The sequence below is a fragment of the Gaeumannomyces tritici genome, assembly GCF_000145635.1.
Source record: "Gaeumannomyces tritici R3-111a-1 unplaced genomic scaffold supercont2.3, whole genome shotgun sequence".
In the NCBI taxonomy this organism is placed as follows: domain Eukaryota; kingdom Fungi; phylum Ascomycota; class Sordariomycetes; order Magnaporthales; family Magnaporthaceae; genus Gaeumannomyces; species Gaeumannomyces tritici.
Genome location: NW_008804547.1, coordinates 1,914,612 through 1,940,113, shown reverse-complemented (window position 1 = coordinate 1,940,113; position 25,502 = coordinate 1,914,612). Strand labels below are relative to the sequence as shown.

The 25,502-nt window shown below is 59.2% G+C and overlaps 8 protein-coding genes across 8 annotated transcripts; 3 read left to right on the top strand and 5 right to left on the bottom strand.

The window, feature by feature from the left end:
• The first annotated feature begins 1,232 nt into the window (after positions 1 to 1,232).
• Positions 1,233 to 2,695, top strand: GGTG_05761 (hypothetical protein). The gene is made up of 2 exons (XM_009223568.1): positions 1,233 to 1,835; positions 1,952 to 2,695. Exons 1-2 carry the CDS (start codon positions 1,465 to 1,467, stop codon positions 2,469 to 2,471), a joined length of 891 nt encoding a protein of 296 aa, XP_009221832.1. The 5' UTR covers positions 1,233 to 1,464; the 3' UTR covers positions 2,472 to 2,695.
• A 224-nt stretch (positions 2,696 to 2,919) lies between these two features.
• Positions 2,920 to 5,829, top strand: GGTG_05760 (hypothetical protein). Its single transcript, XM_009223567.1, has one exon. It carries the CDS (start codon positions 3,250 to 3,252, stop codon positions 5,581 to 5,583), a length of 2,334 nt encoding a protein of 777 aa, XP_009221831.1. The 5' UTR covers positions 2,920 to 3,249; the 3' UTR covers positions 5,584 to 5,829.
• On the bottom strand, positions 5,621 to 10,365 carry GGTG_05759 (hypothetical protein). The gene is made up of 2 exons (XM_009223566.1): positions 8,538 to 10,365; positions 5,621 to 8,448 (listed from the first exon to the last, which is right to left on the bottom strand). Exons 1-2 carry the CDS (start codon positions 9,134 to 9,136, stop codon positions 6,069 to 6,071), a joined length of 2,979 nt encoding a protein of 992 aa, XP_009221830.1. The 5' UTR covers positions 9,137 to 10,365; the 3' UTR covers positions 5,621 to 6,068.
• A 1,307-nt stretch (positions 10,366 to 11,672) lies between these two features.
• On the bottom strand, positions 11,673 to 13,223 carry GGTG_05758 (L-fucose permease Glucose/galactose transporter; the record flags this gene model as incomplete). Its single annotated transcript, XM_009223565.1, has 5 exons — positions 11,673 to 12,322; positions 12,387 to 12,423; positions 12,516 to 12,796; positions 12,888 to 12,970; positions 13,087 to 13,223. The coding sequence occupies 5 exons, from the start codon at positions 13,221 to 13,223 to the stop codon at positions 11,673 to 11,675; spliced, it is 1,188 nt and encodes a 395-aa protein (XP_009221829.1).
• Positions 13,224 to 13,609: 386 nt separating this feature from the next.
• Positions 13,610 to 13,932, bottom strand: GGTG_05757 (hypothetical protein; the record flags this gene model as incomplete). Its single annotated transcript, XM_009223564.1, has 1 exon — positions 13,610 to 13,932. The coding sequence occupies exon 1, from the start codon at positions 13,757 to 13,759 to the stop codon at positions 13,610 to 13,612; it is 150 nt and encodes a 49-aa protein (XP_009221828.1). The 5' UTR covers positions 13,760 to 13,932.
• Positions 13,933 to 15,380: 1,448 nt separating this feature from the next.
• GGTG_05756 (eukaryotic translation initiation factor 2A) lies at positions 15,381 to 18,596 on the bottom strand. The gene is made up of 2 exons (XM_009223563.1): positions 17,367 to 18,596; positions 15,381 to 17,246 (listed from the first exon to the last, which is right to left on the bottom strand). Exons 1-2 carry the CDS (start codon positions 17,949 to 17,951, stop codon positions 15,699 to 15,701), a joined length of 2,133 nt encoding a protein of 710 aa, XP_009221827.1. The 5' UTR covers positions 17,952 to 18,596; the 3' UTR covers positions 15,381 to 15,698.
• Positions 18,597 to 19,886: 1,290 nt separating this feature from the next.
• On the bottom strand, positions 19,887 to 21,166 carry GGTG_05755 (hypothetical protein). The gene is made up of 3 exons (XM_009223562.1): positions 21,016 to 21,166; positions 20,647 to 20,719; positions 19,887 to 20,554 (listed from the first exon to the last, which is right to left on the bottom strand). Exons 1-3 carry the CDS (start codon positions 21,086 to 21,088, stop codon positions 20,302 to 20,304), a joined length of 399 nt encoding a protein of 132 aa, XP_009221826.1. The 5' UTR covers positions 21,089 to 21,166; the 3' UTR covers positions 19,887 to 20,301.
• A 556-nt stretch (positions 21,167 to 21,722) lies between these two features.
• On the top strand, positions 21,723 to 23,036 carry GGTG_05754 (hypothetical protein; the record flags this gene model as incomplete). The annotated part of the gene is made up of 3 exons (XM_009223561.1): positions 21,723 to 22,224; positions 22,289 to 22,759; positions 22,846 to 23,036. The coding sequence occupies 3 exons, from the start codon at positions 21,723 to 21,725 to the stop codon at positions 23,034 to 23,036; spliced, it is 1,164 nt and encodes a 387-aa protein (XP_009221825.1).
• Between the last annotated feature and the right edge of the window lie 2,466 nt (positions 23,037 to 25,502).

Here is a 25,502-nt window from a genome sequence, read left to right as displayed (position 1 = left end):
CAAACCAGTGAGGGCCGAACTAGTACTCAGGTGGGTGACCACTGGGGAATCCTCGGTGTTGTATGTTTTTGTTTTATTTTTGTTTGGTTGTAGTATTGGGCAGGACTGCATTTCCAGACCGACTGGGAGGCCGCCCGGAAGGAAATTGTATATCCCTTACACATACCGCTAGGCGGAAGTGCAGATGTATGCATACCTTCCTTTCGGTGCGCCTTTAGTGGGGCTGGGACTGGAGAGTAAAAGGTTCAAGGAGAGAAGTCTCAGGGTTGGTTCGACAAGGTCGGAACGGTAAGACTCGATTCCAGAACCATGGGCCAATATCTGAATGGCAATTGGCAACTTGTGGCCCTGAGGGGTTGTTTGCACATGCGACTATCCGTGTCTGCCAGACCGAGTCCTCGGGCGAAGCCTGAATGTTTCAGTAGGTGTAAGGGGAGCAGCTGGACCGATGATGGCGCTGGCGAGATATGCCCGTTTGCACGATACTCGGTGTCGATGCCGGAAGCGATCAGTGTTGAAGCCGGCCTTTCTGCTCTCACTTTGCGCCATGGTCTGCACGACTTGGGGCATCGGACTTGGACCTCGCCTGGCGAGTTGTTTGCAACAGGGTATGCTCAGCCCCAGCGTTCCCAAGCGGCCGAGGGTGTCCTACTTGTGAAACGAGACGGGGACTGCAGCACCTGACCACAGTTTAAGCGGACGTCAGCCCTCAAGTCTAGTGCCACTAGCATACAAAGCATGGTTGTCACCAATCATCATCTTTTGGCTCATGGGGTAGAAGGTGGAACTAACAGCAGTCTAAGTTACAGTTACTATCTCCCTGAGCACTGACTTGGGGGCTGCGCTCACTATCGTTGCGCTCTTTCCGAACTGGAACTAATACGACAGCTTTTATCGACAGTTCTTCAACTAAACCGCTTGCCTAGACAATACAAGACTACGTAGTTCCGAGGATAGAGTGTTTAAGCGTAAGCACATGCAAAGGGACCGGCCGTTCATAGTAAATAGATTGAATCTCGGATAGGTCTGTAAGATCGCGTATCCCAGGTTGGATGGGTTTCTGAGAATAGAAATGAGGGTGCGTGGTGTCTGGAAAAGACCCTTCTCTGGCAGTTCCAATACAGTGCAAAGACCGTGCTTACACTATCCGTATCTCCTATCGCAAGGAGGGGACTTCCAAGGCCAGCAGCCAAGTGGGCCATGCGCGCGCCGGTTCGATTGGCTCCTCTAGAGGCTTCCAGAGGAAAATTTCCATGCTTGGAGCTTCGGCCAATAATGTGGACGTCGATGCTTGAGCTCTAGGTTTTCTGAGCCGTCTCGCCCCTCCCAAAATTTTGTTTCTCCCGTCGCCCAGGCCCAACGTCGACAGCGCCCCCGATCTCTGTGGCACGCATACCCTGAAGCAGCGCACCGCACCCGTCGCATCTTGTACATAGTCGTATCCGCACACAACCCCTTGCCAAGATGATGTCACTACGCAACCTGGCCCGCTCGGCGCCGCGCGCGCTTGCCCGCGCCTCGTCGGCCGCCATCTACAGGCCGGCGGCCTCGGGCTCCCTCCTGACCAAGACCAGCACCCCCTTCGCCTCGGCGCTGAGGACAGCCAGGCAACCGGCCGCCTTCTCGACCTCGGCGCTGAGGAGGGCGGCGGCCGGCGAGGTGGAGAAGGAGCTGGTGGCCAAGCTTGAGAGCGAGATCGAGTTCGAGGCCCAGGTCAAGGAGAGCGAGGAGGAGCCGGCCAGCATCAAGGACTTCCTCGAGAACGGGCCCTTTAAGCTTGAGGACACTCCCGGCAAGGAGAAGGTTGTCCTGACCCGCAACTACGGCAATGAGAAGTATGGGGGGTTTTTCTCTCGCTTCCCTTCTATTTTGACTTTCTTTGTCAAAACTTGCCCCTTTTCGAAATACCTGTCACATCATTGCAGCAATGGCTAACGCGCATCTTCTCCAGGATCACCGTCTCCTTCTCCATCGCCGACCTTGCCACGTTCGACCAGGACCAGAACATGTTCGAGGAGGAGGACCCCGCGCTCGCGGACGAAGGCGAGGAGGCCGAGAGCAAGCAGCAGCAGGAGGTGGAGGAGGGCGGCGAGGAGGAATTCGAGACGCCGCAGGAGTCGGCCATCACGTGCCACCTGACGGTGGTGATCGAGAAGCCCAACAACGGCGCGCTCGAGATCGAGGCGGATGCGCACGGCGGGCAGATCATGGTCAGCAATGTCTTCTACCACAAGGAGGCGGCCCAGGCGTACGCCGAGTCGGCCGAGATCGAGCACAAGGCCCAGGACGTCTACCCGGGCCCCTCGTTCGGCACCCTGGACGAGCAGCTGCAGGTGCAGCTGGAGCAGTACCTGAACGAGCGCGGCGTCAACTCGGCCCTGGCCGTCTTTGTGCCCGACTACATGGACGTCAAGGAGCAGAGGGAGTACCTCACCTGGCTGAAGAACATCAAGGGTTTCGTCGAGGCTTAGAGGATGCGCTCCGAGATTATGGGTGAAGGCGCTGGAGCTTGATGAGACCAGGATATTTTCGGCCGTGTTATTTTCCACTCGATTGTAGATCTTTTTCGTTTATGTTGTCATGACGGTCGAAGTGTACGATGAAGAAGAAACCCGAAGAAAAAAAGATCAAATTTAGTATAAAAAAACCCCCAAAAAAACCCCCCAAAAAAAACCCCTGTCTCCTTTGCGCGAAAGTCGCCGTGGCGGGATCCATCCCGCTGAGCATTGACGGACGCCCACCGTGAGGCTTGGCACCGGCTCTCGAACAGGCTAGACTCGACGGCAACATGATGGTTAAGATCGGGCCTGGGCTCGCGCACGTGAAACGAAACCAGGAGGGCCCCCCCCTTGCTGGGAGGCCAGTGTTGCAGCTGCGGAGCACGCGCATGGGCCGTTGGACGGCAAATGGCATGAATAAGGTGTGGGAAAACATGGGAAATATCTTTTTCGCCGCGTGGGTGCCCCGAGCTGTCGGGGCCAAGTCGTTGAGCTGTCTCTTGGCTTTGATTTCGATCGCAGACTGGTGCTCTGTGTTGCTACAGTGCAAGTTTGCAGCTCCCGTGGTTGGGATCTCTGTCGGTATTTTACTAATAGAGTAAGAAAGAAAGAAAAGAACCTCAACGGCTCGGGCTTTAGACCCAATGCCGGCGCAGGTGTTGGTGCTGGCGCCAATCCGTTTCTTCGGCTAAAGGCCTGGTCGAACCCTCTCCAACCGGGCACCCGAGGGCCCAACCGCAAGCCCGAAAGGATGGGCGACGTCAAGGAGCACAGTAAAGATGACGACCCCGAAAACCAGCAGCCGCGCCCCAATCACCTCAAGCCGTCGATAAACGGCGACTACTACGCGCTGAGGGACGACGACAGCGACGACGAGGAGGCGCAGCTGCTGTCGCCGGGCGCCTTCAACCTCGAGTACGAGGAGGGGGAGGCGACGGTAGTAGTGGTAGCAGCAGCAGCAGCAGCAGCAGCATTAGCAGCGGGAACAATAGCAACAGCAACAGCGGCGGCGGCGGCGCCGAGAGGCGGGCTTGCCGCCAAGCTCGGCTGGCGGGGCCGTCAAGGCTGGCAGTGGCCCAGGGTCGTGGGGGTGGCCTTGGCTTTTGGCAAGCGGCGCGGGGGCGGCGGCGGCGGCGGCGGCAGCGCGGGGGAGGGCGGCCGGGCGGGAAGCGGCCCGACGCGTAATGGTGGTGGTGGTGGCGTTGGCGGTCGCATCGCCCATCTCCTGCCCGACAGGGCTAGGCTCGCCGCAAGGCTTCGAGGCTTGTCTGGACGGCTCCGGCTCGACGGGCCCGACCCGCCGCTGGTGTGCTCCATCAGCCCCCTCAAGGCAGATTGGCAGGAGCGGCCGGTGCTCTGGCTGGAGCGCAAATTCCCTACACGGGCGCGGAGGCTAGCTCTGCTGGTGCTCTTCCTCGCCTGCTGGCTGGTCTTGTTTCTGGTGCCCCTGGCCGTCGGCCACTCGGCCGCCGGGTCCGCCCCGGCAACGTCGCCGGACCAGCAGCCCCAGGCCGCCGTGCCCGTCGTGCACCTCGACTGCGCCGACACGCTCTGGCCGCGCGGCAACCGGTGCGGCCTCCACGGCTTCGACTGCCGCCCCTTCGGCAACAGCTCGCTGGCCTTCCACTGCCCGGCCGGCTGCGCGTCCGCCGGGCCGCTGCTGGACGGGCCGCGCTCCGTCGGCGCCGCCGTCGTGCGCGAGGGCCCGCTCGTCGTCGGCGACAAGTACTACCGCGGCGACTCCTTCGTTTGCGCCGCGGCCATCCACGCCGGCGTGGTCGGCAACGCCGGCGGCGGCTGCGGTGTGGTGCGCCGCCTCGGTCCCGCCGACGTCTTTGGCGCCGCCGGCCGCAACGGCGTCCGCTCCGTGCCCTTCGACTCGTACTTCCCGCTCGCCTTCGCCGTCGACCCCGGCGGCGGCTGCGGCGGCGGCGGCGGTGTCGATCCGCGGGCCGCCCTGCTCGCCATCGGCCTGCTCTTCTCCTCCGTCCTCGTGCTCTTCGCGACCGACCCGCCCCTAATCTTCTTCACCGTCTTTCTCGCCACCTTCGCCCACGTCGGGCTCGCCTCGGACCCGCCGCCCGTCTCGCGCCACTCGGTCGCCGTCCTGCCCGAGCTGCTGTCAACCCTCTCGGCCCGCCTGCCGCCCGCCCTCGTCGTCGCCGCCGTCGCCTACCGCGTCTGCGTCCGCCGCGCCCTGGGCGGCAGCTTCCCCCGCACCGGCCTTCTCCCGCTGCGCGCCCAGGTCGAGAAGCTGCTCCTCTGGCTGCTGCCGCTCTGGCTCGGCGCTTTAGCCAACCACACTTTCGGTGGTGGCGGCGGCGTCCCCGTCCCCGTCCCCGTCCCCTCCTCCTCCTACTACTCCTCCCTTTCCCCCGCCGGTTTCGGCCTCCTCCTCGCCCTCGCGGCCGTCACCGCGCTGCTGCAGGCCCACACCTTCTGGGCCGAGGGCCGCCTGCGCCGCCTCCTGGTCCTGTACGCCGGGCTGGCCACCGCCGTCGCCGCCGCCGCCGCCTCCGCCCCGGCCTGGGGGCTGGAGCTGCGCGCGCAGCCCTACGCCGCGTCGCTGCTCCTCCTCCCCGCCACCGCCGTCCAGACGCGCGCCTCGCTCGCCGCCCAGGGCCTCCTCCTCGGCCTGTTCGTCCACGACGTCGCCCGCCGGGGCTTTGCGCCCGTCCTGCTCGCTTCTCCGGCCACCGCGGCGGCCCGCCGCTCATCCTCCTCCTCCGTCACTACGCTGCCCCAACTGGCCGCGGCGCCCGTCATCAAGACGCCGCCCGCGGGAGCCGGCATCTGGAGCATCTCGTTCGCCTGGGCGTCGCCGCCGCCGCCGCTGGCCGACGGCGTCAGCGTGCTGGTCAACGACGTGGAGCGCCACCGCTCCGTCCTGGCCGAGCCCCGCGCCCCCGGCCGCGGCGGGCCCCTCGGCGACGGCTTCGTCTGGGCCCGCAAGCCCGACGGCGAGCTGCCCGAGTACTTCCGCTTCGCCTACACCTGGGACGGCGAGGCGCTCGACTACACCCGCGCCGGCGTTTGGCACGCAAACGGCACCTGGACCCCGCCTCCGGAACCGGGGGCGCCGTGAAGAGGGGGATAGAGATAGGGAGTAGGTGAAGCGGGTTGGAGACCGAGGGGAGAGCGGGAATGTCAGTTCAAGCAACAACTTTTGAGCTTCATCGCACTTCGTCGCTTAAATGGTAATGCCGTCTCTTACCCAAACGTGTAAACAAATATCTAGAAGTCACCGAAACAGAGACCTGTTCTATGTGCCGATAAAGCTATGTGTTCAGCTCAGAGTCTTATACAAGGACGGGCAATTCTGCCTGTAACGCTGCGAGCTTGGCCTGTTTCAAAGGGGCTAACAGACAACCCCGGCCGATATTCGCTCGCATCTTTTTCTCTTTTTCTCTCACGCCGCAGGGCGGATCCATCCCGCCCCGTCTGCTTTTCTTTTTTTTTTCTGCTGGGCCTGTGAACCTTCTTTTTTCCCCACCTTTTATACGCCTCAATGCCCAATACCATTATAATCACAAAGCAAGATAATTAGTCCGTCAACCATGAGGGAGTGCTTTAGTCCGATGACGACGACTCCCACGATTCTTCATCTGAAGAGATTTGATCATCTTCATCATCGTCATCTTCATCTTCATCGTCATCATCGTCGTCATCATCCTCTTCCTCTTCCTCGTTTTTCTCCTCCTTGATCCCATTGGGCAAGGTCCTCGGAAGGCCTTGGTCGACAATGCCCTCTTTCTCCTTCCCTTTCTCCCTCGAAACGAGCTGATCTGCCTCGTAACGCCGCTGTTGGGCCAGGAGTGACTGTTGTTGGGCTGGCTGCTGTAGCGAATTCTGCTGCTGCCTTGGCTGTTGCGCTTGACCAGCCTGCGGGCGAAGGTGGTTTATTCCAACCGACCTTTCTGAACCTGATCCGCGGTCAGCCCTACCAAGGCTCATCGCGGGCGATGTAGGGCCCCTGGGGATGTTGAGGGTCCGTGACAGGTCGCCGTTGCTGGCGACCCTGTTGCCGTTCCCATTCCCATTGATAGCTCGGTCCATGTTCGATCGGCCGTTCCTCGGACCACCGCCCTGCGGTAGCCCCGCAGAGCTCAAGAGAGCCACAGCCCAGGCGTACGGTGCCGGCTTCGTCTTGCTCGCGTCCGCCGTGACGCCGTTGGAATCCCCGGGCTTTGGTCTGGACTTCCTGCTAGAGCCCGCCGCCGGGCTGGGAAACGCTTTGCCACTGCGCACGAGCCGTCGAAAGGAAGCAGATCGCTCCAGCATTCCGAGAAACCACCAGTTCAGCCCACCGTCTGTGATCCATCGCAGTCGACGCTCCCTCGTCGTGGTAGCAGGCCGATGCGCGTCGCGCTGCTGTATCCGCAGGAGGAGATCCAGGTTCGCTGCGCGCAGCTCCTGTTGTCCCTGTTCCTCCTGTCGCAGCCGCTGTTGCGACCGCGACTGCATCGGCTGGTGGAGCAGTGGCATCGTGTTAGAGCGCATGGGTACCATCCTGACCTGCCGGGAGCCGTCACCGGCCCAGCCCATCGAGTGCGTAGGTGCGGCAGGCGGCCGCCTGTCCTGCCGCAACAGGATTTTCGAGACCTGCAGTAACTGCGGCATGATTGCCATGTAGGTTTTGGCCCCGGTGGTCTCCATGTGAGCCCGGCCCAGTGCGCGGATCGCATCGCGGAAGGTACGGAGCGGCCCCGCGGGCTCGAGCCTCGTGAGCCCCAGCCCCTTTATGCTAGTATTGAAGGCCGTCACAATGGATGCGGGAACACCTGAACCGGCTTCGACGGGACGGACGTACCAAGCGCGGTGGCGATCGGGCGAGGCGCGCGGAGGGAAGTACATGCACACGAGGTCGTCGATACGGTACTGATCCGCAGAGTATAATGCCTCGTGCCGGAGCACATCCTCGCCGCCACTGGAAACGGCTAGCTCCTGCTGCACACAAGCAGCGTGGTATACTAGTTCATCCAGGTCGACCTCCATCCCGAGACCCGCGGGGCCCGATCCACTGCTACCGGCCTGGCCTTTCTCCCCTTCAGTGGTCGTGGCCGAGACCGATGCGCTGTTCGTGCCCGCCATCGCCGCCGCGGTGGCTTTCACGCGTGCATCCGCACTCAGCCTGTCTAGCTGAGAAAGTGCAAGGCACAGCTCGTGTGCCAGCTCGGTCTCTCCCGGGTCCGAGGTTGTCGCCGACGGTCTGGGCGCGTCCATCTTCACGTCCAGATTCACTACGCGCAGGATCTCGTTGAGCACCAGCAAATTCAACAAGCCCGTCTCCTCGCCATCCTCCCTCATGCCGCGAGGGGGATGTACATCGCTATCCTCAAGACCAAGTAGCCTGGTGCTTCTGGGAGTCGACCGTTTCTGTGTGAGGAAGTAGCGGTCCACGATGGCGTCCTCCGCTCCGCCTTGGTCGCCTCTACCACCGCGGGACCAGGCATGGAAAGACTTGAGATGGCAGAGAAGCTCGGATCTCGTCTCGAATGTGCAGTTTAGATTGCACAGCCCAAAGCCGTGGGCTCGTACGATGTGGAAACCCAGTCGGTGGATCGTGGTCTCGTCGTCGTGCGCGAAGCTCCTGGCGCAGTACATGCAGCCAATGGCGCCATCTTCTCGCTCCTCCGAGGCGCCGTCGATGCCGGTGACCGCCTCGCAGGAGTAGTGGTACTTTGAGCCACGATGGAGCTGTCTATCGAGCACGCCATTAACGCCCCCGCTGCCATCGCCGTTGTTCAGGCTGGGTCTCCCTGCCGTGAGCGTAGCCTTAGTAGCAACGGCGCTTTCAGCAGCCTCGGACCGGGTCGAGCTGATGTCTTCGACTGCCACCTCCGTATCTGATGTGGACAGTTTATCATCGCCAGCCCCCGAGGTTATACCACCAACGCCGCCATTTTGTGCGAGAGATTCAAGCTTTCCTTGAGCAAGTAAATCCAGCTGGCTTCACAGCGAGTACAGGGTTCCGGCATCTGGTTGTAAGCAGGCAAGTCTTCTCAGGGGAGCTATCAAATCCGTTGGTAGCACACTTACCGATCGAGTTTCTTGAAGACATTATCCAAACACTGCTCCTGGGAGATGAAGATTCCAGCAAACTCCTCAAAGGTGCCGTCACGCGCAGCCTCGATCTTCTTCCAAGACTGCCTGAAGCTCCCTGAATCGTCGGCGACTTGGGTCCTAAGTCCATCGACGACAAGCCGGACCTCGGTCATGCAGGCCCTGAGCTGAAGCTCCAAGGGCCCCAGAGCGAATCGAAGCTCACCCTGTGAGGGTACGTGTGCGCCTTGAGGGGCGTCCGAGGAGGCCAGCGTGGATGTACCAGCAACGGCATTATCCGAAGAGGTGGCGGAATTAGGGGACGACGATGATGGCGACAATGACGACCCGTTGAGGACCACGGGCAACCGTCCCAGAAATACTGGAAGCTTGTCGAGGGCACCCTTGAGGCGGTGGGCGGACTCGAGGAGGATACGGACGGACCTTGGCGGGGGCGTGTCAGGTGAATCCTTGTCCTTGACCCCGAGAATCAGTGACCGCAGCGTAAGCAGTCCCTCGACGCTCTGGCCAGCAAAGCGCTTGAGGCTGGTGGTGGTGGTGCTGCTGCCAACCGCGACGGCCCCGGCCGTCTCCATCCGACAGGAGGGGGAAAAAGGTCGAGTATGGTGACAAGCAGCTAAATAAACAAACGAATGGAAATGTAAAGAAAAAAAGAGAGAAATCGGTGGCGAGCAAAGTGGCAGCACACCGTGTTCGTTGCCGTTGCTGCTGTCGTTTTAGCTGCTAGTCTTCCTCCCCTTTCTTCAGGGTTATTTTATCTCGGCAGGATTTTTCCCTCCTCCGCCCTTTGCCTTTCTCTCCCCCTTTTTTTTCGAGCGATTGTGATAAGAATGCGGGGATGGGAGCGGATCTGCACGGCTAGATCGACTGTTGATTAACCCCCCTTCGCCCGTGGACTGCCCCTGGAACGGGCCAGGCCAACACAGCGGCGGCGGTGGCCGAGATGGGTGGATTGCTGGCGGACGGAGGCGGGATACCGGTACTGTGGAGGCCAAGCCTCTTGGGTGGTCATCCGGACGGCTCGTCAGGCCCAATTGCCAGATGGAGGTGGTGTGTGGTGGTGCCAGCGTGCGTGCTCCACCGGCCTGGCTAGCCCGTTTTCTGTGCCCAAATGTCGTTTGGCACCCCCTAGACGGGACAGCACAGGCCAATGGCCAATGATGGGGATGGCTGGAGTCGGGCGGCCAGAAGAAGAGACTAGGAGGGAGAGAGGGATTGGGATTGTGATTGGGATTATTGAGCAGCGGAACCGAATAGTTGCGTTAAAGAAGAAAAAGAAAGAAAAAAGAAAAAAAAATCCAAGCAAAAAAGGCGGTATCACGCTGGCTGCTCAGAGGGACCCAAAAGGCGGCTGTGGACTGCTGCTGTGGTTGTGCGTCGCGGTGTGGGGGCACTCCTCGGTGACAGAACAGCCCGGGCCAACAGAGCAGCCCGTTCGATTTTTTTTGATAGTCATGTGGACATCAACAATTTCCCAAATTTGACTCCGAAGGGAAAGGGGGCACCTGTCAGCTCGCTTCGTCAGTCCGCCCGCGCGCGGACTACCACCAAACTAGCAGCTTTCGGAAAGGGCAGGTTTGGCGGCAGGGAGACTGCACGTGAGAAAAGACGGCTGGGGACAGACAAGGGAAGAATGGACGACGTGGGAAACGATGAAGCGGTGGAATTGATGCGATTGATTCTTCAGTTCGGGCGGGCGGGCTTTGTGGATAAAATCCCGATCTTCTGGTGTTCTCGTTCTTTCTCCCTGGCTTGCTCCTTCCCCTCTTTCGATTGTTTCTTTTTGCTCATGGCAGAACAGAAAGCAGGAGGCAGGTGCGAAGGGGCCAACAGAGATAGACTACCAGCCACCACCTGCCAGCAATCACACCATCGCATTATCCCGTGCTTTCGCTGCCTGGTCTCGTGGCCGCAAGGAAGAGACGGGGGGAGGAGTGGATGCTGCTGCTTCTGCAGGTGCTTCTGGGCTTCTGGGCTTCTTTGCAACTCTACCCCCTTTGGCCCGCCCTGAACCCCCCGTCAGATAGAAGCCCGAGCCTGATCCAGGGCCGCGGGGAGCTGTCGTTGGACGAGATTGGGCCCGGGTGGGGAGGCAGAACGGATCAATTGCTCAAGGGCCGTCGAGGGTCAGGCCCCCAACCCCTCGTCCAATCGTGACCGGGTGGGGGAGACGCCCTGGCCACGGGCCACATGCTGCAGCCCAGGAGGGGAAAAGAGCACTCAATGCTCCCACAGACGTCGACCTCCAGACTCACGTGGGGCACATGGAAGCGCACAAGAAGTCCCAGTTAGGTAACAAAGGATAGACTCTCGGTATCATTGGCTTCCCCTCTTTGCTTTTTGTTGAGTTTCTTGGCATTGGGTGGTTGTTCCAGGTGCTACCTTTCTGGCGGCTATTACATATCGCATTCATCGCCTGCCACCACCTCCTCCGGACGCACCACCCACCACCCATCCATCTCGATCTATCCTTGCACCCTCCCGTTTTGCTGTCACATGCGAGCGACGCGACCACGCCAACCGCCGTCCCCCTAATCTATCCTTTTTCAGTTCCTGCTACGCGTGATTCTTGGGACGGCCTGTGGTGGAAAGAATTTTATCCTCTTCACGCGGTGGCATCGGCCTCGGGCCTGGCAGTGGTACGATATCACCAAGAGCAAGGGCTTGAATCCTATCGCAATACACGCGCAGGTTGGGCTCCCGGAAGAGGAGAGCGATAACTTGCTCATCGGGCTGTGTCAGGCTGCTTGACATGTAGAACCAGGCTCCCTGGACAGGATTGGATCGGTTGATGGATGGCTAGGCCACTGACAAGTTTAGCCACCGTCTCATTCCCCTCCCTTTAGTTTCCCGAACCGCATAAGCGGGTGCATATCTGGCGAGCCTGGAGCCGCCTGTCCCTCTTCGCACACGGAAAACCCTATCTCCCAGGCATATATACTTGGATGCATATCTGTAGGCCGGTATTTAGGCATAATCAATGTTCGAGACTCTTTCCGTCGTCTATAGCCCAGAGAGATACGCGATTGTTCAAGAGGAAAGTGACCAGGATTGCTATCCTGAGCACGAGGCCCCGAAGCAGTCCTAAATCAGGTACCTGTCTGAAAGTGCCTATCTCGCATCAGCGCCTCCAACGTCAAGCTTGCTGTCGGCCACAGTGTCCCGGTTGCCGTTTCCCCCATGTGACACTTGGCTCTCCATTTTGTGACTCTCGCTGGCGGATGGCTCAATGCTATATGTGGTGTCGCGATGAGCATCCATGACCTCTCTATTCCACACGTTGACGTATAGAGGATAGCTAGTGGATGATTCGTCAGCCTGGAAACTGAACAAGGGGGCAGAAATCAAAGGCTGGAGACTGGAAACCCACATCCAAGCCAGGATATAGCCCATCATGGGAATCACCATGGCAATGTGCGCCCCCCTCGCGTCCATCAAGGCGCCCGTCATGGGCGGGAAAACCATGCCTCCCGAGATGGCGGCGACCAGGAGGGAGCCCCCTATCTTGGTGTGGCGGCCCAGGCCGCGTAGCCCAAGTGTGAATATCGTGGCAAAGCAGGCAGACTCGAAGCAGAGTACCAAAATCAGCATCGCGATCGACACCGTTCCCGCCGTGTTAATGGCCGCCGTGACGAAGACGAAGCAAAGTCCCAGGTAGAGCGCGAGGATGTAGCGAGGCCGCACCGCCGGTATCGTCATCAACAGGCCAGCCAGGAATCGGTTCAGGGCGTACAGCCCTTGACCTAGGGCGAGAAGGTCGGCTGTTTTAGAAAATCGCGTCAGTAAACTGCCACCGCAGCCGCCGCCGCTGCCACGATAACCTACAGCCTTGGGCTTTATCCCGTCCGGCTTCGACGCAAAACTGGATAAAGTAGTTCTACAATCTCACGCGATGTGTCAATGTAGGCATCAGGCAGGAATGGGGGGGGGGGGACGATGTGGTTCCGCCCATACCGCAACTGCAACCTGCGCGCCGACGTAGCAGAACTGAGACCAGATGGCCAAGAATAGGTTGTACTGCTTTCGGAACGGGCCCGGGTCCGCGCGGCCCATCTCGCCCTCCTGGGCGTTCATGTCCGCGTCGGTGATCTCGGGCATGGGCGCCAGGAAGAACAGGACGATGAGCAGGGCAACAAAGCCCGCAACGCCGAGGTACACCCACTGTACGTTCTTCAGCCCCTCGTTTGTGTCGATGGTGTTGGCGAAGAAGACGCGCGAGGCCAGGAGAGGCGCGACTGTTTTTTTTGTTTTGGAAGAAGAACAAGGGGTTAAGTCTTGCCCCCACCACACCATAGGAGGATGGCGGCGACGCGGGATAACACTCACCAAACGAGCCGACGCCCTGGATTGCCTGGGCGAGGTTCAGGCGGACCTCGGAGTAGCGAGGGGGTCCGCAGATGGACAGAAATCTGGTACAAGATTTCGAAATCAAGCGGTCAGGTACTGCAAACGAGCACCCACGACATCTTCAAGACCAACGATACCAAGCCACTTCGGCCCGGACACAGGGGTAAAGAAAACGTACGGATCGGCAGCGGTTTCGAGCGTCGCGAGGCCGGCGCCGACCACAAACATGGACCCGCAGTACCCGCCATAGGACTGCCTCAGGCCCGACGGCCAAAACAGCAGGCAGCCCACGGCGAGCACGGCGAGCCCCGTCATGAAGGTGACGCGAAAGCCGGACCGGCGCAGGATCCAGCCCGATATGGTGGGTGGGCAGATAAAGTAGGCGCCAAAATAGGCCGACGAGAGGCCGGCGCTCATGCTACCCGTGAGGTTCAGCGAGCTCTGGAAGTGGGCGTTGAGGACTGCCAAAAGGGGACGAGAGGGGGAGAGGGCGCCATCGTGTCAGCAGGGCTACCTAGGCCCAGGGGCAAGTGATGGTTCAGGGTGTCGCGCTTACCATCAAGCAGGCCTGTTTTTTTGGTCGACGTTTTCTCATCAGCGACGCGTTTTCCCCGGGGAGAGAGGAGCGCGCAATCACGGCCTACCGTATGCAAAGCCCCAGAGGAAAAACAGGATCGTGACTACGATGTTTCGCTTTCTCATCAGCCGGCGCCACTCATGTTGGGGACCATGGTGTAGTCAGGGGCCATCCTACCGAGCAAGTTGGGAACGAGGGATTGCTTGACAGTGAGGTGAACAGCACCAGTGACAGTGTCGTCACTGACGGTGATTTTGCGCTTCCATATAGCCATATTTGTGGCACCTCTTCCTTGGTGTTCTGTTGTTGTGGAGTCTGGCTGGTAGGTATAGCGAGGGCGTGATGAAAAAGCTTGAAGGAACCCTGGTCGTCGTAATCCAATTTCTCTGGAGGTCAGACGTCTGTCTCCCTTGCTTGTTTTATAAGCCGACTGGATCTTAACGGCGTTGTCCGTATATGTCTTTTACCAGGACAGCGAAGTTCAGCGAGCAAGCATGAAATTGAGAGTGAAAGATGCCTATGGACCGGATGTCACCGGAATAAATTGCTAGTGATGGGTTCCCGTGTCTGGCAGATACGCCGAGGTCGTGCTGGAGCCAGGCCGAGGACAGCTACCCCTGGGTGGAAGTGTGGCAGAGACAGAATGCCGAGTGACTCTGAGCTCGGAAGGTGAGCGGCGTTCCAGCGACATTAATATCCAATCCCTCCCACTGTATGCATCATGCCCTCCGTGATCCTCTCCGTCATGTACTATGGAAGCAGACCACCACACGGGCACGTAACCGTCAACACCACCAAATCCTCCCAACACCGAACACAGAAACCAGCACCATCATTCGGCTGCACGCATCCCCCGCATATCTCTGCTGACCACCAGAGGGCAGGCGACACCTCCGTCGGGCGTCATCAACCCGAGGCGGTCTTTCCTCTGTGCGACACAGCAGGGAGCTCGATATGGAGGAGGTGTGGGTGCCGTGGCAGGGACCAGTACCAATAAGAGGAGAAGACAACAGTCTCAATGTAAAGGCCCTTTTTGCTGCCCATCACTCGCTGTCAACAAAACAGGATGCACCGGCGCTCGTCGCGTGGCACACATGCAATGCAGGGCGAACTCGAGCTGCCTAACCTGGCCTGGCGAAAAGACTCGGGTGACGACGACGGACGGGATCGAGCATTCGATTCTCTTTGGAACGGCACCCGCAACGTTGCTTCGGAGTGGAACGGTGGCGCACATGGGGGACGGGAGCCACATAGCTGCCAATGCTACGTTTGTGCTGTGAAAATAACACATCCTCCTTAGATCTTGCTGGGTGTCCAGGATGCAAGGGATGGGGGAGTTGGAAACAACCAGACTCGTCCAACCGACAAAACATGACGGATTTGGCGGTGGCTGTTGGTCCTCATTTTCGGTACCGTTCGATCTAACGGATGGAAATCCGGCACTAAACCGCCCGAACTGTGGGGAATCGAAGGGGACTAACCCAGAGGCCAGGGCCAGGGGAAGCCCGGCAGTGAGCCCTGGAGATCCAGCCCGAGTGGGGGGATAGGATGCCCATCCGAATCCCCACCTCCACTCAATGTTTTTCGCATCCACCTGTACCTCAAATGTTCAAATGTTAGGTTCCAGTTGAAACGCCAAAAGTGTATCGATATCTTGATTCCCATGCCAGACTAGAGGGTCGTACACCCACTGATATGCCTACCGCCTTCTTACCCGGCATTCGGGCCCTGTCCTTGTCAAACGCGACACCTCTGGGCCGCTGGCCACGTCTTGCGCGTGACATTCGGATCGTCTCCTTGGGGTACAAGTGGATCGGGGTTTGCCGTTGGCCACGACACTAATGAGGGCGCCTACGGAGCAGGCGGCCTGCTACGCCATAACTTTGCAGAATAACTGGCAAAGATACAAGTCAATTATTATGCTAACATCGCTTTCGACGAGCCTATTCTCAGCACTCGTAGAAGCCTTCCTTTCCAGATAACATGCCTGCAGTTGTGAATAGCATCATAGGGCCTGATTTCTTGGGTTTACTGCCATCCAAAACAGAGCCAATTCCAGTCGAATGGGGTTCTTTGTTGGTTTGACCAGTCTCTACGGCTCTGACTGTATAGGTAGCTACCCGGATGTCGCGCAAGTAACAGAATCGCTGGGACGGGCTCCCTAGATACGACAAGAGACCCAGGAATCAAGGCTATGGGGAGCTCGCAGCTATTTAGTGGCTGCCGATCTCTTTCTCCAGAGTTTCGAGCTCTTTGAGCACGGTGCCCTTGGTCCCGATCTTCTTCATCTGCGTGTCCTCCAGCTTCTCGCCGCTCGCCAGACGCATCTCCAGCTCCTCGATCGCCCGGATTTTCTTCTGCAGCCCGCGCTGCTTCTTGGCAAGAGGGTTGGCTGTCTCTGAGATGGGTGAAGGAAGCGGTGCCCCGCCGCCCTGGAGACTGGTCTGCACAGCTGGCGGCAGCCGATTGTTCCGATGCCGGGACACGGAGCGCTGCCGCGGCTCCGGGCCACCCATCCCCTGCCGGTAAGTGTTGCTACGGCTGCGGCCGCCACCAGCATTACTGCGTGACTGGCTGCGCGAGTGCCCGCCGGACCCGAAGCCCCTCGGGGTGCGCTCAGGGCTACGCCCGCCGTTCATGGAGGCATCCATACCGTTATGCGGCGGCAGCGAAAGGCTGGCACCGCCCTCGCCGGGCTTGCCCTCGGCCTCCTTCGCCTTCTTGTTCGCCCTCTTCTTCTTGTTCTTGGACGCTGCCTTGGAGAGGCCGTCCTCTCCGTCGGCCGGATCCGCGCCAGGCACCGAGGCTGGGGCTGCGCCGGGAACAGACGCGAACTCGGCGCCCGGGACCTGGTTGCGCGGGCGCCCGAACACCCCTCCGTTGAGGTTGAGCTGCGACACTCCGTTGCTAACGAAATGCGCCGCGCCTCCCTCGTCCTCACGCTTGAAATGGAGCGGGGTCGTAGTGCCCCGTGCGCCAGGGGGCCGGTAAGCGCCAGCGGGCTTGGATGGGGTCTTGACCGTGCTCAGGAAGGTGGCGGCAGAAGAGTGAGGGTCGGGGACGGGCTGCAGCGCGTCGCCCGTCGGGATCCTCTCCGGAAGCACCGGCCGCCACATGACGTTATACAGCTCGACCATGTCCTCGCTGTACATGAGCTTACCACCCACGTGCCACAGCTTGACTCCGTTGTCGACACGCAGGCGAGGCGAGGTCGTGGCCGTCATGATATAGCGGCTGTCGGGGCTCCACTGGCAGACACTCGGGTTCCCGCTCTCGATGGTGCAGAGCTTAAGGTGGTCCCTTTCCAGATCGTAGACGTCGATCTGCCCGGCCAAGTTGCCGAATCCGGCCACCAGCGCGAACCGGCCGGTGGGCGAGAATATGATGGTGTTCCGGGGGCCGAGGGGGAACGAGTGCGTGGCAACCGCGCGCTGATTGAAGATGGTCGTCTTGGCCGGCATGTACCCATAGATCACGCCAAACTCTTTCGAATTGGGAGACCAGGAAACGTCGTGGATGGGCCCCTCCTTGTCCAGGGCGATGCGGGCGTCGAAAGTGCCGTTGACGCTGAGTAGGTACAGATTGGTTTCTCCATAGTAGCTCTTGTTCGACTTGTCGACATCCGTCTGGGCCAGCACCAGGATGCTGGAGCCCAGCGCGTTCCACTTCAGCTGCACCTTGTCTCCCTTGAAGAAGGTCTTCTGGGAGACGGGGGCGTTGAACATGGGGACATTGAAGACCTTGACGGCAGCGGGTTGACCCTATAAAAGAGAAATAATCATGCAAGTCAGTATTTGTGGACACATCTGACAAGCGGGTGAGGGATGTGTAGGTAGGTGGCTTGAGCAGCATAGCCGCCCAGGAGTGCCACGAGCACGAACCTTGCGTTCTGGGATAAAGACCGCCAGCGCATGTGCCTTTCCAGGCGACAGCGCAAACTCTGCGACTCCTTCAACCCGAAGCTTGTTCCAAACGGTGACCAGATCGTGAGCCTCGAAGAACTGAACCTCGTTGGTCACCATGCGGGCGCAGAACTTCTCATCGGCAGTGTACTGGAGGTTCCAGCCGTTGGGCGACTTCTGGACAAAGCGGCCCAGCGGCTGCCTCTCGGCACCCTCGACGACATCCTCGACCGTGCGCCAGACCTTGAGGTTCTTGGTCGCATCGCCCGCCTCGTCCTTGGATGGGCGTTCCCAGGTGCTGAAGTAGGTGCCTCGTGGCGAAAAGCCGAGCTCGAAGACGTTGGGGATGGCCAGTGACAGGAGGACCTGGCCAGACGCCGTGTCGGTCACCTTGACGATTTCGTTAGAGGCCCAGGCAAAGTAGCGACCGCACGGCGAGTAGACACAAGTCCGCAGGTTGCCCGTCGGCTTATCGAAGCCCGGAAGGTCGGCATAGACCGGCTCCGCGTCGAAGACACGGATGTCCTTCAGGGTCCGGGTAGCAAACTGAAGTGAGATAGCCATGACTAGTCAAAGACACAGGTACCGCAACGACAGGGTGTGGCTACCGAGGGTGACGGCGGATGGATCGTGGTGGGCGGCTTCGTTCTTTCTTTTGGGGTTTTTTTCCGGCCGGCTTTGGAGTTGGCTGTAGTCCAGGAGTTTTGAGCGTGGTGGACTGCTGTTTGGTTCGTGCAGCTGGGGCTATTGCCTATGTAATCGTGCCTTTGACCGAGGTTGGCTTGGGGGCGCAAAGACGAACAAAGAAGGGCCGTCCGTCTTTGGCGATGGGTCGCGGGGGCGATGATTCAGGATCGAGTCACAGACTTCTTTCCACAGTCACTTCTCAAGGGCGGCAGTGGATGAGCCAGCGACGGGACAGGCGAAGGCAGGGCGCGCGTGACGGCGACGATCGGGCACGATGGAAGCCAAGGGGGTTTTTCTCGGGCGGCGGCTGTGGGAGCAAGCGACTCAAAACCGGGGCCCGGCGAAGGTCCAAAGCAAACTGAGGGGAGAAGAATGAAGAACGGGCAAGGAAACGGAGCACCCCGGAGGGAGGATTGGCAGGCGGGCGCGCTTGGTCGAAAGGAAGCGACCGGGTTGAGAACACGGGAGGAGAAAGAAAGAAACGGATGCAAGTAAGAAATGCAGGCCGTGATGATTTTTTTTGTTTTTACCACTCTGTTTCGTTTACCGGCCCCACCCTCTACCCTGGCGGGCGGTCACAGCCCCGAAGGGAAAAAAAAAAGAAAAAGAAAAAAAATCCCACCCCATAAAGCCGTTGTCGCTTAAGGCCCGCCATGGTCTGGCCGCGCCCACGCACCAATCTGGGTGCTACCCTGAGCGGCCAGCGCAGTCATTGGCTGCCAATCGGCGTGGGCCGCGTGCCAAGTGCAGACGCGGGACTGGCCCGGCCACAGTGGCAGCCGCGGGCAGCCCATTCAAATCGCGAATTCTGCCCCTTCATCCTTGGAAGACTGGTGGGGATGTAGCAACATCTGCAGCATCTGCAGCATCTGGTTTGCTGCGTGAATGACTTGGGCCGTCGATAGGCTCTGAGCAGAGCCTTGTGCGCGTACGTAAGCCCCATGCACGTAGATGGTGGATGCAGTCTGCGCAACTCGACCGACGGTGTCGACACGGCAAAATAGGTGATAGGTCCAACATGGTACTTGAAGCCTCCCAGGGTGTCAAGCCCAGGCCTGCTCAGTCAAAGTTAGCTTACTTGATGTCCTGATGGCGTGCCGCAGCTACTGCCCTTGGTCCCCATTTCCTGGTCCCGTTGGGCCCCTGAACCCTACCTACACCCCACGTTTTGTCAGCCTTGGTTTTCCCTTTCTGCCTTGGAAGCCCGCCGCACTCAAGCGGCTCTTCGGTGCCCCGTTACTCTTTGCAAGCTCCCGTTATTCACTTTCGCCAACGAGGCGGCGGGGCGCCTAATCTTGGTGCTAGCCGATAAGCCCTGCTCGGACGGCCTCGTCGCCTTCTCACGCTAACCACCTCCATTCCGCTCTAGGATAGCCCCGAAGCTCGGCCACGCCGACAATAGACTATTATCTACCGCTTCAAGTTCCAAACTCGGGCTTTAAGCTGATAACCTCTCTGTGCCTCTGTTCCAGTGCATATATACCCATGGTCAGTGGCTGGATACAGCCACGCTTCCGTTTGGGGTTGAGCAGAATTGCTGGGGATGTCGGCCCTGAGGCACACATGCAAGTGGGCTGCGTGCCGCAATTCTACAATGGCTCATCGAGCCATCTCCGAGACAAATGAAGCTACTGGAGAGCAAACTTGTCGTGTAGCCATCTTTCATGGGCATATCTTCACCGTTTCAGCCTTTCACACCTTCTGCTTCATAGAATGCCGCCAAGACAATTTTGGGGCAGATGTTCAAATTCTTGTACATGGCTGGGTTGTCGTGGCAGCAAGAAAAAACAAGCACACAAAGTGAGCAAGACTTGGGCTAGGCGAATGATGGATTCATACCACATATTAACTTCAGGCAAGACATCTAAAGTTCCATGATTCGGGTTGTAAACTTGCTCTAATGACCGTTATCGTTGCCTGGGCTTCCGATACGTCTAGATTCATGCCATGCACGCATTTCTTCCTCTCAAGCATTTGCTCGAGTTACATTATACATGGCAAGCCAGCCAATGCGGCTGACCTGCTGGTGAATACCCGATCGATTTCGCGACCGGGGAGGTCGATCAGTCCCGCGATTCCACGCCATGCCTACCACATCCGACAGCAGGTCGACCCTTGATCGTGTCGTGTATCATTCATGATAGACCAGCTGAGCCCTGCGCAATGGACCTACCAGCCCCAAAATATTCCCCGACACCATTCTCGGCCGGACAACACCTGATATTGCCTATTTACTCACAGCCTCTTCCACCTTCCCTTGCAGTGCCTTGACAGTCGAAAGGGTGGGTTCTGCGGCCGCAGCCCTTTCCTTGCCTCCCCACTGGTGCCAGTCGAGATACCGGTAGCCCTGGGTCAGCTGGGCGCCGGCGTTGACGAAGTGGCAGGCGAACAGGAGGTAGTTCTTGGGAGTGACTGCCAGCGAGTATCGCATGAATGTTCCAGCGTAGACGATGAGCGAGCCCGTCATGGTGGGCGAGATCCTTTGAGGACGACGGAGGTTAGCCGGGGATGAATGGGAAGAAGGGTTTGGGAAGGCCCGTGTCGTGGGACAAGCGTCTTGGAGGAACCTTACATCTCGGGGCTTTTTTGCGTGTCCATGACAGCCGCAAGGGGGATGCCAAAGTTGGACGCCGGTCCCCAAAAGTCTGCAGCCAAATGTTCCGGTTAGCAACGCCGATTTTCCAGCAGAAACGAAAATGCTTGGCGGCCCAATCCCGCGACCCCTCCACGCTGCCCCCTCCGCTGTGTCGCCCATGCCGTTCCCGGACAGTTCGGAATGACATGTCGCACACGAGAAGTGGGTGGGATATGCCCGGGCGCCGGCGACTATTGCGCAAGTCGACGGGGCGCGGAGGGAGGGAGGGTTCCGGCGTCTCCGAAATCGGGCAGCTGGCACGGAGGCAGGCGGCGGCGTGGCGGCACGCGACATATTATTACGTACGGGTCGAGCAGAAGTAGTCAGTCACAGGGTTGGCCCTGATGCGAGCGTTTATCGCCTTGACGAATGCCGCCATTTTGAGAGCAATTGGGTGGCCGACGTCGCTGGCTTGGGTGTGCTGGGCAACGAAAAAGGAGGGATGCAAAATTATTCCCAGGGTCGCGATAAAGACGTTGGGAATGGAGTTCCGACGATTCTCCAAATTTGTGGTGGGTCTCCTCTGACGGATTCCGAACAAGTGGCACGTGACTTGGGATTTCCCAACGAATCGGGGTGGTGTCGGGGTGCTCCGAATGTCGGTGCAACGCCAACAAAAGAGCAGAGAGGGTGAATGGCTAAGACGATGATAGGTGCAGTACAAGCAGGGACTTTGCTCTTTGAGGGTCCAGCCCAGCCTCGCGACAGCTTAGCGCGAGCCCAGGCTGGCTACGGCGCTGTTCGTTTGATAGTGCAGGCGTTTTGACAAGGAGCATTATCCTAGGTTGTTTTGATATTGACCCCAGTTCCCATCTCTTCGGTCAAGTTTATCGACTCGAGTTCTCATTGAGTTTGGATTACGGGCAACTTCCATGTTCGAGTGTGTCGTTTTGGTTCAATAAACGACAGCTACAGTGCTTTGCAACCACTTACCGAGTTGGATTTGTCTTTAAAATAGCTCTCAGAGCCTCAACTTTGCAATGGAAATAAAACGCAGAGACCGTCTGCCATACATGGGTCGGTCGGCAGGCAGTATGACGTCACAGGCCGAACCCGCCGACTCGAGCGGGAAAGCCGACAGCAGCCGCCAGGGACGGGCGGAAGAAAGCCGACAGTCAATCAATGCCAGACGGCGCCGCAGCTCGTCACGGGCGCCGATGGGGCCATGGGGCCTGGCTGGGCAGCTCGTTGCCGCATCCGGGTCGCCACTGGCTGCTGTCTGCGCGGGGTGGCTGCCGATCGCTGTTTCGCCGGCGCCGATCCTGATTTTGCGGGCGCCAGCAAATTTCCTCGGGCATCCGGGCCGCGTCTCCACCCTGCGCTCCCACACGCTCCTTCCGTCACACGCCGCGCCTTCTGCGCGCGATCGGGCCAATGGCCGAGCCACAGCGCCGCAGATCGTTCCACTCCGTCTCTATCCATCTGTGGCTCCCCTCATCTCAGCTCTTGTCTGGTCCGCTGGGCCACCGAGCCACAGCTGCGCCGCCACCAACGGGCGATTTGTGGCTTGTGATCGTCCTCCCCCTTTCCTTCCTCGGCGTCTTCCAGCCTCCACGCGCATGCTTCTACTTGGTGATAGAATCGCTCGCTCAAGCCATACCGCGGACTGTGGCTGCCTCTTCGATCGGCGAGCACTTTGCCGAAAGCGCCTCAACCCACGGACCTCATCACCGTCTAGGCCCCATGAAAACGTTGAGGAGGAGCCACGGCGATCCCGACACCCCCCTCCTCGCATCCGCAGGACACATTGCCCGATGTGGCAATCCTCGACCGCCATCTGGTTGTTCCATTGGCGGCGCCTTGCCCACCCGGGGGCGTGTCCCTCCTCCGTCGCATTTCCATCCATCCTGTGCTCAGTTAGGGTCACGTCCCGTTTTGCCCGCTGTGGCTGGACCTCCAAAGGGCGTACCCGTCCGTGGCGAAATCGGTCCGTTGCCGTGTGGCGAAGTTCGTCGAGGCCGCCCGTGGTTGTCGTCAGCCACTGCTGCACGAGGGGAGGTTAATATCCCTTCCTCCGCGGACTGGAGTCTTGCCAGCAGCTTTGCAGCCAGTGAGCGCCTGCTGCTATCTTCTGTCACAGGGACGCGCGCGTTGTGGCGAGACATCGTCCCATCTTCCCCATGCCTTTTGTTCTAGCCACATGGGCATGCCGAGCTTCAGCCGGTGATGTGGCTTCACACCCACACCCCACCCAGTCTGAAGATCTTCGCCTCTGCCGTTCTAGACTCCAGGAGACAAGCGCACTGAGGATTCTCCGTCTCCAGCTGACCCGCTGGGGATTCGCGGCCCTCCTTCCCCTCAAGTGCATCTTGCCCTTGCCCGGCTGAGCTCTGCGTTCTTTGCATCTTGTCGATCTCATTGGGATGGAGGGGGGGCCCGCATGGGTTGGTGCGTCGTTCCCGTCGGCTTGACTGTGTGGGAAACGTTCGGGACGGTCAAGGGGCGAGGGTAAGGGTACCTGCCTCTATTTATTACAGGCGCTCGCCTGGGAGCAGCACCTCACACCCGTCCACGCCCGAACGCACACGCCCCCATCCTATACCGCACTTCCGCCCCAAGGGTCCAGCTCTTCGGGGCCGTGGCTGGTGCACGCGCGTTCGCGCTACGGCACTACCACCCTGTAGAGGTATGCCGCCGATAGGGCACGCATATTGCAGGGGGGTTTCCGAAGCTGTGGTACAAAAAAGATACATCTCACCAAAGTACACACAAAGTTCCCACCCTCCACTCTTCCCTGGATCAACCTACCACCTCTCTCTCGCTGTCCCTTTTCCCTTGACTTTACCTTTGACAGGCGGACAGTCAGCACATCGGTGGCAGAACTAACGATGAGATGCATGTCATAAAATTTATTCCACAAGCTCCGCTTCCACTAGCCACGCCGGTCTGACTGGCTCGAAAAGCTCAGTGCTGCTGCCGTTGGTGGCGGCTGCTCATAAAAGATCGGCGCTGTCATACCCATATCGGGAGCAGTCGTGGGAATCTCGTCTCTCTTTTCGCACCAATGTCGAGACCTCAATGACCCACACCCTCACTCCTCGCTTCTGTTCACCCCCCCCTCCCCCAACGTCTCGTGGGTTTTCTTCCACCTCATGTCTGCATGGCCGGCGCCTCCCTCAAATTGTGGCGGGTGAAGTCCGTTCTCTTCACCCAATCACTCCAGATTTGCTATGGAGGTACCGATACAGAGACACCCCATATATGCAGTTGAGGTAAAAGTCGCTCTCCCAGCCGCGGATTTGCGACAGCTTGCCTCGGGAGGATTGGTTAGATGTGCGCGCAGCCGCACGCCCGACGTGCCATGCATGCCGGAGCTGTGATATCCCACATATACCCTCCCTTTCGGCGACATTCCGGGAAGTGGTGGGAATATTATCCAAGCATGCCAAAGGAGCAGATTATGTACCATCCAGCAATGGAAAATTAGGGGCAAAGAAGAGCCTTGGAAAAGGAAAATGTCAGCAGAAAAGCGGAATCAAAACGGGGTGGCAGAGTAAAAGGAACAAAACGTAGTAGAAGGTCACCGGAGAGGACCGACCATGGAGTTTGAACGACGCATGTTGGGTTGGAGATCACGCGTGATAGTTAGCGGACGAAGACTGCCCCTTTCTGCCGTCCCACCTCTCAATATTGTGAGTAGCGATCTCAGTACATCAACAATAATTTCACCGACCAGCAAAACACGAGTAGTCGATAGTGGCAGAACTATAAAAAGTATGCAGATCCGGCCAAATGCAAAGGGACATGCGACCAGAAGCCGCACCAGCCACCCTCTTTGACGCTAGAGGCTTTACTGAGCAGGAGAAGATGCATTACCTCTCGCACCACGCTCCCCTCGCTCACTAGAGGTTGCAGCGAAACTATTTCGACCACTCGCCGTATCATCAGACATGCATACGTCGAGTTTGATCCGACAGCCCGGCTCTTGTCGACCTCCATACTCGCAACAGGTCCGCCCCCCACCCCAAATGCCTAGGTTGTTAGGTACCCGGTCGCCGGTTCGGAGACCACCGTTGGCGTCAAGAGGAAATTGTCACGAGGGTCGCTCCTATTCGCCCGTAAACGGCCCTTGGGTGTGCAATCAGAGCACAGAATGGACTGGCCGCTTGTCCCAGGGCCCGTTTGACACTTGTCACAAGCACCATCATCGTTGCGCCAGTCGTTGTGTACCATTGGGCACGTCATGTAACTAACTAGCGGCAGGAGGCGGTACGGGGCAAGGAGAGAATGGGGGATAGCAACATGCAAGCTGTATATGTGGCGGCATGTGTTGGCACGGGAGGTTGCTACCTGCGTGCCTGCCTACCACACCTCCATCCCTAGGCCGTAGGGATGGGAAGGCCCAAGCGGGAGAGAGAGGCGGACATGCTGACAAGTGTCCGCCGGGCACCTGCGTGCCGCCAACGCAGCCGACCTCGCCGGTTCGGCTTACCCTCTCACGAAGTTCATCTGGAGAGCCCCAGATAAAGAGGGCGTAGCATTGAAACGCCGTAGAGGCAAGGTTGGGGCCGGCGAAGGAGAAGGAACTAGGGAACTAAGCCCGAGCTGAAAAAGAAGAGAATGCGATGGCGGTGACTGAGGTGGCTAACACTTCCAGAGCCGTCTTGCGTCAGCGTCCTGGCGTTGACGTGTCTTGGGCTCGGCATCTACCACGACTGACCGCTCTTGATCACCACCCAAAGTGATATCAGGCTGCCGCCACAGGCGGCCCCTTGGGCATCCAGGAAGACACCGAGGGTAAAGGGGTGTAGGCAAAGCAAAAGGACCGCCAAAGAGCCCCAGACGAAGGAGGG

What these genes read in the sequence shown, in the direction of transcription:
- GGTG_05761 (XM_009223568.1), top strand. Translation starts at nt 1,465, where the DNA reads ATGATGTCACTACGCAACCTGGCCCGCTCGGCGCCGCGCGCGCTTGCC. An exon ending in CGCAACTACGGCAATGAGAA is followed by an intron (nt 1,836 to 1,951) that starts GTATGGGGGGTT and finishes CATCTTCTCCAG; the next exon opens with GATCACCGTCTCCTTCTCCA.
- GGTG_05760 (XM_009223567.1), top strand. Translation starts at nt 3,250, where the DNA reads ATGGGCGACGTCAAGGAGCACAGTAAAGATGACGACCCCGAAAACCAG.
- GGTG_05759 (XM_009223566.1), bottom strand. Translation starts at nt 9,136, where the DNA reads ATGGAGACGGCCGGGGCCGTCGCGGTTGGCAGCAGCACCACCACCACC. An exon ending in GTCTTCAAGAAACTCGATCG is followed by an intron (nt 8,449 to 8,537) that starts GTAAGTGTGCTA and finishes CTCGCTGTGAAG; the next exon opens with CCAGCTGGATTTACTTGCTC.
- GGTG_05756 (XM_009223563.1), bottom strand. Translation starts at nt 17,951, where the DNA reads ATGGCTATCTCACTTCAGTTTGCTACCCGGACCCTGAAGGACATCCGT. An exon ending in TCTTTATCCCAGAACGCAAG is followed by an intron (nt 17,247 to 17,366) that starts GTTCGTGCTCGT and finishes TCTCTTTTATAG; the next exon opens with GGTCAACCCGCTGCCGTCAA.
- GGTG_05755 (XM_009223562.1), bottom strand. Translation starts at nt 21,088, where the DNA reads ATGGCGGCATTCGTCAAGGCGATAAACGCTCGCATCAGGGCCAACCCT. An exon ending in TGACTACTTCTGCTCGACCC is followed by an intron (nt 20,720 to 21,015) that starts GTACGTAATAAT and finishes ATTTGGCTGCAG; the next exon opens with ACTTTTGGGGACCGGCGTCC. An exon ending in ACGCAAAAAAGCCCCGAGAT is followed by an intron (nt 20,555 to 20,646) that starts GTAAGGTTCCTC and finishes TCGTCCTCAAAG; the next exon opens with GATCTCGCCCACCATGACGG.